General features: G+C 41.9%; 3 protein-coding genes across 3 annotated transcripts; all 3 read left to right on the forward strand.

Moving 5' to 3' along the window:
• The first annotated feature begins 285 nt into the window (after positions 1–285).
• LOC118428487 (glutamate receptor 3.1-like) lies at positions 286–4,019 on the forward strand. The gene is made up of 5 exons (XM_035838571.1): positions 286–377; positions 494–606; positions 1,171–1,323; positions 3,145–3,248; positions 3,831–4,019. Exons 2-5 carry the CDS (start codon positions 522–524, stop codon positions 4,017–4,019), a joined length of 531 nt encoding a protein of 176 aa, XP_035694464.1. The 5' UTR covers positions 286–377; positions 494–521.
• A 384-nt stretch (positions 4,020–4,403) lies between these two features.
• LOC118428488 lies at positions 4,404–5,863 on the forward strand. Its single transcript, XM_035838572.1, has 4 exons — positions 4,404–4,543; positions 4,818–4,942; positions 5,433–5,591; positions 5,852–5,863. Exons 1-4 carry the CDS (start codon positions 4,444–4,446, stop codon positions 5,861–5,863), a joined length of 396 nt encoding a protein of 131 aa, XP_035694465.1. The 5' UTR covers positions 4,404–4,443.
• A 396-nt stretch (positions 5,864–6,259) lies between these two features.
• LOC118429782 (glutamate receptor ionotropic, kainate 2-like) lies at positions 6,260–14,104 on the forward strand. The gene is made up of 13 exons (XM_035840414.1): positions 6,260–6,416; positions 6,722–6,826; positions 7,355–7,556; positions 8,302–8,444; positions 9,052–9,179; positions 9,712–9,858; positions 10,228–10,355; positions 10,523–10,656; positions 11,063–11,266; positions 11,785–11,945; positions 12,248–12,428; positions 13,085–13,204; positions 13,383–14,104. The coding sequence occupies exons 1-13, from the start codon at positions 6,273–6,275 to the stop codon at positions 13,515–13,517; spliced, it is 1,932 nt and encodes a 643-aa protein (XP_035696307.1). The 5' UTR covers positions 6,260–6,272; the 3' UTR covers positions 13,518–14,104.
• The last annotated feature ends 101 nt before the right edge of the window (positions 14,105–14,205 follow it).

Raw genomic sequence — 14,205 nt, forward strand, 5'->3', positions numbered from 1 at the left:
AACAAAAGGACGCGATATTGAAAGTTAGCATCAGTCATGCGTGAAAAATATCAATTAGCGCAAAGAGCTGCCAATTAACACGTATAAAACATAGGGATTACCATTAAAACTACACGGAAATCTCTATTTACGTACTAAATGTTCGAGTGAGCTATCGTAATTCAGAACGTATCCTTTAGAAAGTACTAATACTGGCTGTTTTTGTAGACCTTTTGTTCTGTACATGGCACAACAGGTAAGGCGTTGCCTGTGTGTTGCCTGAGGGAGGTCAAACCCTGCCCTGTGAGAAGCAGCACTTGTGCCTATTATCCATACTTCATTAAGATGTCATAGGACAAAACGTCGCGCTTGACTGAAGCACTAGAAATTTCTCTCAGGTATGCCGTGGCATAACATATGTGATAACATATTTTGTTTTGAACGTCATTCGACTACCTCAGGTGTAGTTTTCTGGCTATATTATATCAGACTGAGTATACTTGCCCTTTTTCAGATCAAGGCAACAAAAGGAAGCGTCCAAAATGGAGGGTACGAGAGCCACAGTTCTTGCTTTTCTGATTGTTGCCATGACCTTTACAACAAGCATGGCCGCTGTCGCACGATTTGGTGAGTCAGTCCTCGTTATCAGTTTATCGATATCAAGCTATCTGCTGTTGTATCATTGTATTTTATCTACTATTAGTATCTAGTTGTAGTTTGAGTGATACAAACTTAGTTCCTGGCAGGAAGGTCTATAATACAAAAGGCTCTTTTATGATGTCAATTGCAAACTGAGAATTTGATTCATTGAAAATATTGTAAAATTTGTGCAAGAGAGAAAAGCTTGAAGCCTTCTCTGGTGGACGTTAACCATGTACAAGTTCACGTGACATTTTAATGTGTACGGGGCTTTACGTGTACATATAAGACCGAAGCAGAATGAGCTCTTTCTGTCATTGGTCTGAACCCCCCTCCCCAAACTTTTTTACGACACTCTCCCTGAGTTAGAATAAACTTGTTGGCGAAATTGTTGAAACATATGAATGCTGAAGTCAGTTCCTCACACTCCATGTCTATTAATATTTTACCTTAAAACTTTCATTTGATAGTGTAGACACTATTGCATCTAGCCTACGTTGTCAAGACCATACAAATAGCATCATTGATGTTTCCGTGTATTTTCATCCTTAGGCGCCATATTTCCAACGAACAGACCCAGAGAACTGTCAGCCATGAGACTCGCTCTGGAGTATGTGAACGAGAAGGGCCTCGTTCCCGGAGTCACGCTGGAATACATCCTGGGTACTGCTGAATCACTAAACCACTTTGAAATGGTTCTGGAAGGTAAATGAAAATGCATTTAGATATGACAACCGGAAGTTCTACTGCAATTCCATAGAAAACTGCTAGGGGGTTTACACTCTGATCATTTCTGTTACTAACCCCTACCAACATACAAAATATCCTGAAGATCCATCCACATATTCTCGAGTTATGCTGTTCACAAACGCACAGACAGGCAGATAAATACACACACACACACACACACACACTAACACTAACACTAACACTAACACTAACTAATACACACATACGCAAACAACACACTTACACCCTAAAACATAATCTTCTTCATGAAGGTAATGAGTCGTCTGATCGCTGTGGTGTGTATTCCAACATTATGTGAAATGTTTATGTGAAATGTTATGAAATTAGAAAGCTTTTCCATGTCAACTTAATTCTAGTTTACCTACAGATGATCCCTGTCTACATTTTGTATTAATTAAGGGTATCAGTCTGTGATACACAATCTTTCGCTGTCAAGGCTCAATTTGGCTCTACCCGAGAGACGCCTAACTACTGGATGGGCTGCTAGAATTTGATTTAGACAGACTAAGTCAGGCTATCAGCTTACCACCTGGCAATGAGCTATGCGGGAATTAACGCATCTATTGTAGTCTTGTTATTGACGTTACTTATCCTTTCAGCCATCCGTGCGAATCGAGGGGAGGGGTTGTGATACACTTTTGTTACACTTCGTAGGATACATTTTGTGCCATATGTCAGGTCTACTATGATGGCAACATTGTTCATATTGACAAAAGCCACATTTGTCACTCTTGCTAAGCCCAATTAGCTGGAAGCCCGAATTATTTTCAGATGAGACACAATTTTGTACGTTTGACAAGCGACATTGTTGCTGCACCGATGTATTGGCCAAGATCTGAATTTTTAAAGCCTGCGCTAGAAACGATTTTTTTACGACATAAAGGTCTTAATCTCAAAAAGAGACCATTCGATTATTACAAGGTGATTATCAATTCATATTCAGCATCTTAACGTTTATGCCGCGCTATGGAAAGTGTTAACTCGTTGACAAGAAGTTGAGAAGCTTTCCTCGTTTACAAATTTCATGATTGTATCATTCGTTTTAAAGGTTAGTCAGTTGAGTTCAGTCATCATGAAAACACTATGAAGATGAAGTTAGCCAGTTGTCAACGATTAAAACCACATTAACCTCACGGCTGATCTTGTAGCCAACATACAACAACAAGTTTCAAGCTAGACGTCGGGCTGGAAACATAGCCTTTGATTTCTCGTCGAAAAGTCAGGGTATCCAACTACGAGTAACTGACTAATCAGCGACTTTTGTTTTGTTGACCTGATGTTGGTTGGTCTGAGGTATTGTTATCAGCACAGTGACCCAGTCGGTACAGTGACCCGGATTATAAGCTTTCTTGTGCCGTTACGCTTTCCTGCTCCCATCTGCCACCTGACTAATCTGCTCAAAAGGCACCAAACATCGCCTGCAGCAGGAAACTGAGGCATAGGAGGGGTAGGCCCCAATGAGATCTAATTATTATCTCCATTAAAAATGGAGATATCATTTTGGGTGTGTCTGCGCGTGTGTGTCTGTCCGTGTGTCTGTTTTTGTTTTCCGATTTTTGTAGTCACCAATCGATGGATTACGATGGTATCTGGTTTGTGGGTAGATGTTGGAAAGATGAAGGTCAAGGTTGATTTGGAGGCCCTCTAGTATGTGCCCCTGGTATTGCAGCAGAACTTTCGTTTTCTTTACCCTTTGACTTGGACATGCTATGCTCTATGGTTGACGACAGTACCAGACTAGAACGTCAAGTGCATAAATACATATAACTGTTACAGCGTGTGAGCAGGCAGACAAAGGGATTCTGACCATCCTCGGTCCTCATGGGTCTTCACAAGTCAAGGCGACACAACTCGTCAGTTCTTCACTACATATTCCTCAGGTACGGACCGCACATTACCTATTACCTGGCCATGTTAGGAATCTTCAGACTGTTAACTTGTGCTGTTTATCCTAGGATTTGAATGGTCGTTATCTAAAATTCGGTGGAAGAGGATATTCAACTTTACTGTAGGTAGCATCCATGGATAAGCAAGCAGTAAGGGAGAGTCAGCGGTAGCTACCGATGTTGGCTAGTTCAACTTTCATAGTGCACTACGCTTGTACTTAAAATGTCCCACGGTTTGTTACAAATCTAGTCTTTCATAAAGAAGAACGTTTACGCGAAGTAGAACGTAGAAACATACCAGTAAAAGTAGTACCTCACTGCACATTGGGCACCGGTGCGGCACTGTGGGGTTCGTTCATCACTCCCGTACTGTTGTATTATTTTCGCCATCTTTTTTCATAATTTATATATTACGTGATACGTAAACTTGGAAGACATACAAAACACAGAACGTAAGAAAATTCGTTCATTAACTGTGAAATTAGTTGAGTAATCTTTCGAACCCCGCAGTGTCGCACCAGTGTCCCAAGTGCAGTGAGATACCACATTAACGATTTCACATATTGTCATTCCCAGATATCATATGCGGCAACAGATCCTTACTTAGCCAATCAGGAAATCAACAAGTACCTTCTCCGCATGAGTCCGTCGGACGCCACCCAAGGCCTGGCGCTGGCGCAGCTGATCGAACACTTCGGCTGGTCACAGATGAGCATCATCATGTCTACGGACGACTTTGGTGAGCTATTGTTTCACAGGAGCTAAATAAAGAACAATAAACAGTCATGCCTTCAAGTACAAGAGTTACCAATCTAGGATTGATGTGTTCAAAAATTCGCATTTTCCCAGACCAATCGTAGAGTGGAATTTGTGGTCACCAAGTACAGTAGGGGCATCTTCTCTGGGTAGTTTTAAAGATCACTTGAAGGTAGATGTGCAAAAGCCAGGTGTGACTGGTCGTTTAGTGTAATATAACCAGCTGCTTCCGCGCCGTGTGCCTGCGAAGCTGGTGTGTTACGCCGAAAGGCAGTTATACCTGATATATAGATACAGAATACACAGTAGATAACAACCCAGTGCCCCTGTGGCCTCAAAAAGACTATCTTTACCTTTACTATTTACTGATTGTCGATGTGTTTGTCTCTTCATAGGAACACATGGCATTGTAGAATTTGAGAAACTAGCGGGAATGAAGGGGTGGCTCATCCGCAGTGTTCAAGGGTTCACCCCTACCAAGAACGCAGAGGACTTGGACATTAGTCAACAGCTTGGTGCTATCAAGTCATCAGGTAGGCGCAAAGAAACAAACAAACAAATAGATAAATAGATGAACATCTTCATGCACGTGCATGACTAGGTCCATAACCTGTGACAGAAGCAATATTTCCGATGATCATCAGGGGAAAATTGGAACTTGATCAAACGGTATCAGGAAAAGGTTTCCCGTTATCTTTAACCACATTCATGAACATTGTTACGACATAGATACCTTCAGTTTAGAAATGCAGCAACTTAACATTGAATGAAACGATGCATGATGGAGATCTAACTGAACTTTTCCAGGTGCCCGCATCATCATCCTGAACTGTGTAGTTGAGTACGGTAAAGTCATCCTGAAGCAGGCTCACGATCACGGCATGGTAGGGGCGGGCTGGCAGTGGCTCGTGACTGTCGGTATCACCGGATCTGTGAGTCGCTTATTCTTACTAATATGGCAGTTAGGATAGAATATAATCTGTGTTGGTACATAATATTGGTAGTCTGTGACTGTCGGTATTCCTGGATCTGCTAGTCGTTCGTTTCTTACTGATATGACAGTTGTGATAAAAGATAATCTGTGTTGGTACATAACATTATGTAGAAGGATTAACCTTCTTTCAACACAACCTTTATTTAAACGGGAACGCACGGCGGTCGACGCCGACTTCCGAACCTTTGTCCGGTCACTATTCAGCGATAGGATCCTGAAGAATACAAGGGAAGCGCTGGAATTTTTCACAAGTCCACAAATTAATTTTGTAAAAGTTAAATCGTTCTCCATAAAGACAGTTATAGGAGAATTGATCGCAACAGGTTTTTAAAAAAAGTTTACAGTTTCTTTGGAAAAAACAACAACTTATGATGTAACCTTTCTCAAAGGCAGTACTTGCAATGACTAACTTTTGCATCTATCTCCAGATATTATTCCCTGGCTTTGAGAATATGCCCGACTACTACGAAGGTCTAATCGGAATGTACATAGTAGACGATGCCGGGGAGCTGCACGATGAGTTCCAGCGCAGATGGATAGCGGCTGACCCTGTTCAGTATCCTGGGGTTGGAAACGACACGCTGGTGGTGAGTTTTTTGTCGTTTTTCAAACAATAATATCAGCAATGATGCATGCTATTATAGCAATTACTCAAAGAGCTGGATATGCTTTTAGAAACAATCAAACGTTTCGGTAGTGATGAAACGTCTGACCATTTCCCAAACCATAACCAGTTGCTTGAAAGATGACTATTTGGCTTATCTTATTACCTTGATTGCGTTTGAGTTTTTTTAGCACTATGAACACTTGGATATAAAGTAGCTAAATATACTAAATTTTGTTCTAGGATAATCAGTGACAGCATGCACACAAAATATCTCTCGAACTACATGTTTGCAAAACCTACATAATTTTTATCTTACTTATACTGAGACTGAACTTCAAAACCAGCAAGGCTCAAAGGTCTCCGCACCAGATGGTGCATACAGGGCGGCACTCATCTCCGTTTCATTAGACCTGGGCCACGTATTTGTGCTATCACTACAGCAGGGGGCTAGTCAACTGGTGGTTGCGTGTGTCCAACTTCCATACTCTTTCCCGAATGCTGAGTGCTGAGCAGAGAAAGCAGAATGTATCATTTTAAAGTCTTTGGTATGATTCGGCCGGAGATCGAACTCACAACCTACAGAATGCAAAACTCTACCCACTCAACCATTGCATGGCTCAAGGCAGTCGTTTGTTGCCCACAGGCGTATGCAGGAAAGGCTATGGACGCCGTGCTCCTACTGGCCTACGGTCTGCGGGACATGCTAGCCGCAGGGGAGACGGTGGATCCCGAGTCTCTCAACTGTTCAGTCATCCCACATCCAGAGTGGTCCAGGGGGGAAACCTTCCTACAGCACCTACATATGGTACCCACATTCCTGATACTTACAATAACGTAATATAATAATCTTTCTCCTTTGAGTTTTTTTTCAAGAAATTCACATTGATACCTAACTAAGAAAGGAAAAGGCTTTAGTGTCCTTGTTAACAGTATTCTCAGACCAATTCTGTATACTATATCACAAATCTTACCGATACAAAAAGAGCTGCTATACTATCCTGGTATTGAATCTACAATATGGATGGCTAGCGAGGCAAATAGTTAACGTTATGCCCGGTAGATACTGTACTAACCGTCGCTTATGTCTTTTATACATGTGTTGTTATACAGGTGGATGGCCCCGGTGTGACCGGACGTGTTAGTATGAAGTCAGACGGGAGTTCCAGAAACGCAGTCTATGATGTCGTCACGCTGGAAAAGGACGGTTGGAAAAAGGTATGACACTTTTCTTTGATCTGTCTATTGATGTCCGTATAGTGTATACATCTACGTACTCTATTCTAGTCAATCATCAAAGTATGGATCGAAGAAACCACACATCGGTTATGATAGTCAATTTTCGTGCCAGCGAATATGCGAAATGTACGACGTAAATCAACTAACGCCACTGGTGTTGAAGAGTATAGGCCATATTGAAGTGATTTTATGGATGAAATCCACGCGCGCATCAATATTCAGCCGTTTCCAAAATAAATTTCGACCATACAGTAAATCGTGAAAAGTAGCGGCAAAATAAGCAAATATATGCCGAAGATTGCAAAAACAAAAATTGGAAAATGTATACTAATGTAATACCATATTTCAAGGCTAAAGAAGATGTGAATAAAACAACAACTAAGACACTATTTTTCGGTATAACGTTACAGAGATTCTCTTAGGCTAGGAAAAGGGAAGTTTACGTTTTAGTCAAACTAATACTAAATTGCATTCGCAAGCTGACCCGACCATGACCTCTCGCCTCAGGTTGGGCGGTGGAACGACTCGGCCGGACTGACCTTGCCAGAACGCGTGACCTTCATGGGAGGTCAACAAGAGGTCATCGATTTCATCAGTGACCTCAGCAACAGAACCTTGAGGGTGGTGACGCACAAGGAGCAAGGCTTCGTCCACATCCGGGACACTGACGAGTGGGGGAAAAACCTCACCGGAAAAGAACGATTTTCTGGTGAGCCACTGGAACCATTTTCCCTCAGGATATAACATGCCTTGAATACCAGCTCCTATTACCATTGTATACGTATTCAAGGATATCAAGTATTGTGCATATTTCATTGACTATTGTTCCAACTGGAAAGCAATAAACTTTAACTATTGTGGTAAATGGACATTTACTGTCAATTGATTCGGAGCAGTTTCTTATTTGCTGTGATATGATATCAAAGATTCAAAGCATGTAACGAATGTGCCAAATCATTCTTCGTTTATCATCAGTTCAGACCATTGCAGTGCCTAGTTGGACAGCAACTTTCCTTGCAGTTTAAATATTAGGGCGGGGTGTTACAGGAGGGGATGCTAGCCCTTCCCCTTTAACGTGCTTCAGGCACCTTCTCGGACACGGGACCCCATTTTATGTCCCTTCCGAAAGACGTATACAGCCCCAAGCAAGATGCCCTACCCAGGAATGAACCGGGGTCTCCCAGTTAGCCACTGATTGTAACGGGGAGCTAAACTGTAAGGCTGCTACCAGTTGAGCTACAGAGATACTTAAGAGATTATTCTTCACAACCATGAAATGTCATTCATTCCAATAGATGATATGTACAGCGCCATGCAGTTAATAATAAGTTTCTCTGAGCAAATTTAAAAGTTAACAGAATGCCGATGTAGTGTAAGCTTTGTCATGTTTAGATTTGTAGCTATCAGAAACCATGTTCAGAAATTGCATCGTTCTCGGTTTTCTCGCTCTCTAGGCTTCTGTATAGATCTGCTTGAGTGGCTGTCAGAAAAACTCGGCTTCAGGTACGAGCTGTACGAAGTGGAAGATAACAACTTCGGCGCCTACGATCCTGAGCTGAAGAAATGGAACGGCATGGTTCATGATGTCATCACAAAGGTATCATTCATATGTACCTTTTAATCAAGGAAACAAAGTTAACGAACGTTTTAATGTGAAAATATCTATGTATGTGTACACTTCATGCACATACATACACACATGACGATAATTGAAAATTTTCAACTTATTCTGTATTTGTCATCATGAAGTTTTTTTACAATAATGCCCAACAATTAAATCTTAATGCATGTTACCATATCTACCTTCAGAAAGGAGGTTCATTTCCTATTGGGATATTATTTTTGTTTGTGTATGTGCGTTTGCACATAAAATTTAAAATCCTTTCAGTGCATTTGTATGAATTATTGTATGTGAGCTATTATACGAGATTCGAAAGAAACATGAGAATTTCGGCCCCCCTAGCGGTATGCTCAGTACTGCAGCATTAGGCCCACACCCACGTGCTGAAAGTAGTGTGGTCTGTCAGACAGCTGGTCTGCCTGGCGAGGTCAATGACCTCAGTGTGGGACACCTGGCTTTGGAGACATCAACTTTCACAGCACATGATATAAGGACTATTTCTAGTCAGATATGGTATTAAGAAAATCTCAAATTATTTCCCGGAGGTATGAGATTATTATTTCTTGTTGATCTTTGTTGTCAGACCGCAGATATCGCCATGGCAACCCTGACCATCACGGCACAGCGGGAGGAGGCCTGTGACTTCACCATGCCTTATGTGGATGTCGGTCTGACCTTTATCATGGGCAAAGAGGAGACCAAAACATACAGGTACCGATCACATACATGTAGCTTTTGGTGTATTTGATAAAAGCGGTCAGACGTATAGACGTATTTGAAAAATTTGATTTTTTCTCAGTTTGAAAGAAAAAGGCTAACGTCACATTTTCAAACATACGCCAGGCCGGACTGTTTGTGGAAACGAAAAATAGAAATGTATACGTAAAAATATACGCAAATAATTCCCGCGACTATTCTCTTTACGTCTTGTGTAGTTCGGCGCCTTTTATATGATTATTTTTGTTTCCGAAAGCTACTCAGTCGGGCCCGGTTTGGAATTGTCACATTTCGGGACCCGGCTGGGATGTTTTAAGAAACGAAAAATTAAAATTTATACCCAGAAATATACACAAATCATGCGCATGAATGTTATTTTAACATTTTGTGTATTTTGATGTTTTTAATGTCATTCTTTTTGTTCCCGAAAGCTGCCCAGCAGGGCCCCGGTTTGGAAAGGTGACATAGGCCTCACTAGATGAATTGAGGCAATTAAGGCATTACAAAGTTTATGTGTCTTTTCCAGTCTTTTGAACTTCCTGACACCGTTCGAGAGAGATCTGTGGTTCATGTTTGTCGTGACAGCAGTAGCCGTGGGCATTTTCCAAGCAGTGATCAACTACCTGAGTCCGTACGGGTACCGGGCACAGGAGCAACCTGGACAGTCTGAAAGGTGAGAGATGTTTTTACCTCAAATCGTCTGGACTTTCTTACGCCTTAAACAGTAATCCTTCACAGAAGCCTTTCATCTGTCTTCAATTGGATGTAATGAATTCTGCCACGCCTTACATTGCCGCATGGTGGCGTTGCGGCAGGCACAATACGGTCCCAACCGTGATTGCGTCTATATCCCCACGTCTCTGTCCATTGGTGGTGTAGATTTTCTAGGAGTAGATCTAGGTAGTAAGGATAGGAAGAGTTCATTACACCCTGCTGAAGGCAACTGGACGCAGCGGAAAGGTCGGTGATGAAAGTGGCTACGGTTTTCAAGGGAAGAACATGTAGATTTGATAAAGTTATTCACTCTTGATGATGTTTACAGGAGCAAACGCAGGAGACGACATGAGGATCTGAACGCGAAACCGCCGTACCGACTGTCTGATGCCGTGTGGCAGTCATTTACCATGCTGGTGCAGATCGGACCAGAGGTCTTCCCTCGGTCCTATGCAGGTCAGAGCTCCATATTACTTCTTTCTTTGAAATGTTGACAGGAAAATGAAAACAGTGAAAAAACTCTTGTCCCTTTTGTCTAATTTTCCTTCATTTTTGATTTTGCTATACCCCAATTACCTCCAAAGGGAAGCTGGCTAATTTGGGATATCGCGTCTAATTTGCAGGGCGCATCACCGCTATTTTCTTCGGTCTGGGCACCATGGTGCTGCTGGCTACTTACACCGCTAACCTGGCAGCCTTCCTCACGGTCAGCCGGCTCATGAGCGGCATCAACTCGGTGGAGGACTTGGCAGCACAGGTAAACATGAGAGGGAGAGAGAGGTGGGGAGGGAGGGAGGAAGGTCGAGAGAGACAGAAGGAGGGAGAGAGAGGGAGTGAGAGAGGGAGAAAGAGAGAGTCGTGTCTGCGCAGCTGCGTGATCCAGTTTTACCTAATTCTACACACACTTATAAAAGTAAAACAACCCAACACAAGTACACTTGGCTATGAAAAGTAAGCCGACACTTAAATGCACTATTAGATACCAACAAACCCCTTCGTTTCGTCTATCAAAAAAAGTGTTGCGAAAAATGATCATCACGCTTTGAGTTCGTCAGAAGTAAACATAGAATGTAACGTTATGTAAAGTGTATGTTAATAAAGTATTTTATTGCTTTCTGTGTAAATCGGCTTTCTTAGCCACTGATTAATGTTGTTCTTTTCAGTCTGAAGTTCTCTACGGAGCTCGAGGAAGCGGAGCGACGGAGAGTTTCTTCCTGGAGTCCAAACTAGAGCCGTACAAAACTATGGCCAGACTGATGACGGAAAAGAGAGATGACGTCATGGTGACGAGCATGGAGGAAGGTTTGAAGAAAGTGCGGGAGGGAAACTACGCCTTCATCAGCGACAACGTGGTGCTGGATTATGTAGTAAGTATTCACTCGCTTTTTGTCTATATTCGCTTTGGGACAGACGAAGACAATGTGGCATTGCACTCATTTCAACAATGCCACATACATGTACACAGTACAGACAGAAGGTAAAGGTAGTCTTTTAACTACCCGACCGAAGTCAGGTACCCATTTTTACACCTACACTAGTACTCAAACAGTTGTGCCGCTTGCTTTGCGATAAGCACCTTGGGCGATGTGCTATCATTGTTTAAGCTCATAAACGTACGTAGATCTGACATAACCAACTTTTAAGTTTGAAACTCTGTTCTATAATTGTGTCTTACGTTATTGAATAAATCAAAAGAAACGTCCACCACGTTTATTGAAAATATTAATGGTGGATTTGTAAAGAAACAACAAACTGCAAAATGTGATTTTCTCATGGATAAATGTTCACAGTCATGTTGCAATCAGCAGGCAAAATTTACCCTTGTCGTTATACCATTAAGTGTGTCATGAACCTTTTTACTTTCTTCAACCTACTTCTTCTTTAGGCAACCAGACAGCCTTGTGACATCAAAACGGTTGGGCGTTTGTTCCGGAATGCCGGATATGGTGTTCTACTAGCCAAGGGCTCGCCGTACACAGGGGAGTTCTCCAACGCTATCATTCAAGCCAGGGAGTCCGGGTTTATAGAGACGCTGACCAAAAAATGGTAAAAAATGTCGATTTGTGTGTGTGTCCGTGTGTGTCCGTGTGTGTGTGTGTGTGTGTGTGTGTTCGTGTGTGTGCGCGCGCTCGCTTCTGTATCTTGTGTTTGTTTGTGTGTGTGTGTGTATGTGTTAGCGTGTGTGTGTGTCAGTGTATGTGTGTGTATGTGTAAATGTGTGTGTGTATGTGCATGTGTGTATGTGTGCGTATGCGTGTGTGTGTCCGTCTGTCTGTCTGTCTGTGTTTCTACACTGCAGTTTTGATATGTTCTATCAGAGGGCATATTTCTCTTCCATTTCTTCTCAGGATTACAAGTAACGAGTGTGACAAGTCGCAGAACACAGGCGCGTCCCAGGACAGGATCTCCATCAACAAGATGTTGGGCGTGTTCGTGGTCATCTATGGCGGGATGTGCGTCAGCCTGGTGGTGCTGGTGTTTGAGTGGCTAGTGGCGTCATGCCGGGACGTCGACACGAAAAAACCAAAGGTCAATGTTACAAGCCATGCATCATTATACTATGGATAAACAAAACTTTAACTAACCAACAATACAAAAATTTGGGGTAAGTCCCAGTTTAGTTTATCCATAGCGTCATTCACCAACACAGATAATCTTTCATGCTAAGATGTATTTTTCTTCTTAATGTTCAGGTGGCCACCATCATCTTGTTGATGTTTCTGCCACACTATGATGTATCATTATAGTACCTCTTAATACAAAATAGCGAGTCAGAAACTTTGTCTTTTCAGTCACGAAAGGGAATAAAAATCATGTCATTCAATTGGGGAAACACACAGTCCAACCATATGGTACTCAAAATGTCCATACTAGATAACATTACATGATCTAAACTCAACTCTCATAATTCAACCAGGTGCTGTAAAACCGCCGAAGAAAAAAAAACATTGTTACAGTGTCCTTTTCAAGTTTGTCGTGAACATATAAATATCTGAAGGGTATACACATCAGGATTAGTGATGCTGCTTTGGTACTTAAAATTCATGTATTTTTTTCCATATAGAGTATCATGGCATCCGGTGGAATTGTAGAAGTTGATGTTACACCCATTACCACATAGACTGAGACATACCCCGCTTGTCTGAATGTTAGTGATTTTATCAATCTTTAAAATTGATTTCCAGGCGCCGAAGTCGATAGGAGAAGCGGTCTCCAAAAACCTGCGGTCCCAGGCTAGAAGATACAAGTCGGACTGGGACTCCTTTTGTGGCGATAAGAGAGAACTCGATGATAACAGGACGGAGGTAAAATGTCGATAAACTTGTTGCCTCAGTGGACGAAGGTTTTCTTGCGTTCGTGTCCACGATATATTATTTCTTGATCTTAAATTTTTACGAAGACCCCTCAAAATACCATACATGTTTCTAAGTGTGTCTGGCTTACTCATATTCACATTGACGTATTTTGGACGCTGTTCCACAGATTCGTATGAAGAGAAGGTCTGCCAACAACAACACGTCGGCAAATCACTACAACACTCGAGATCACAGGCCCTTTTCAGCCTGCTCTTCCGAGCCAGACGGAGAGGAGGAGCTGCTGCACGTCACTGTGTTGTAACATTCGTTGCTGCTACATTTAAAATATGTGTACATATCCTATCTATCATATGTCACTTCATTTTATGAGCTAACGTTTTGCTACTTACAACATCGCTTTAGACGTTTGGTTTTATAAATTGTATCTAGTTTACCGTGTTTAATTAACTACAGTAGATAAAGAGTCCTTAGCTGCGATCTTTAACCTTTGTTCATTCGGTTTCCTTGACATTCAAAGTGTTCAAGTGGTATGTTATCCTCTCGCTACACAGTACCTTGAAACACATGCCCAATCTGTAATTCTGCTGTTCGGATATCCAGATCTCTTAAGCACATGTTTCGTGTTGTTTTTCGTTCAGTATAAGTCCTTGTATTGTATCCAGTGTTGCGTTAGTTACCAAAAGTTCAACACTGCATGGGGTAGGGCGAGGACACGACTAAATATGCCTATTTGATATCAAACATGACTGTTTGATGTACGGATTGAGCGATTGTGCGTTTGTATGATCAGTGCCACACGTGTTGCCAGTTCAGTAAAAATGTACAGACAACTATGTAGTATAATATTCAAAATTTGAGGCACATGTGTGTGCAGGGTTTGCCTTTCAGAGCTGCTGTTGTTCGAATAAAACAATATTTCAGAGAACTACATTTAACGTTATGGTTGTTTGGTCAATACATGTAATACTAGAGCCATTTTTATACGCCGT

Source organism: Branchiostoma floridae, chromosome 13, assembly GCF_000003815.2.
Source record: "Branchiostoma floridae strain S238N-H82 chromosome 13, Bfl_VNyyK, whole genome shotgun sequence".
NCBI classification, from domain to species: Eukaryota; Metazoa; Chordata; class Leptocardii; order Amphioxiformes; family Branchiostomatidae; genus Branchiostoma; species Branchiostoma floridae.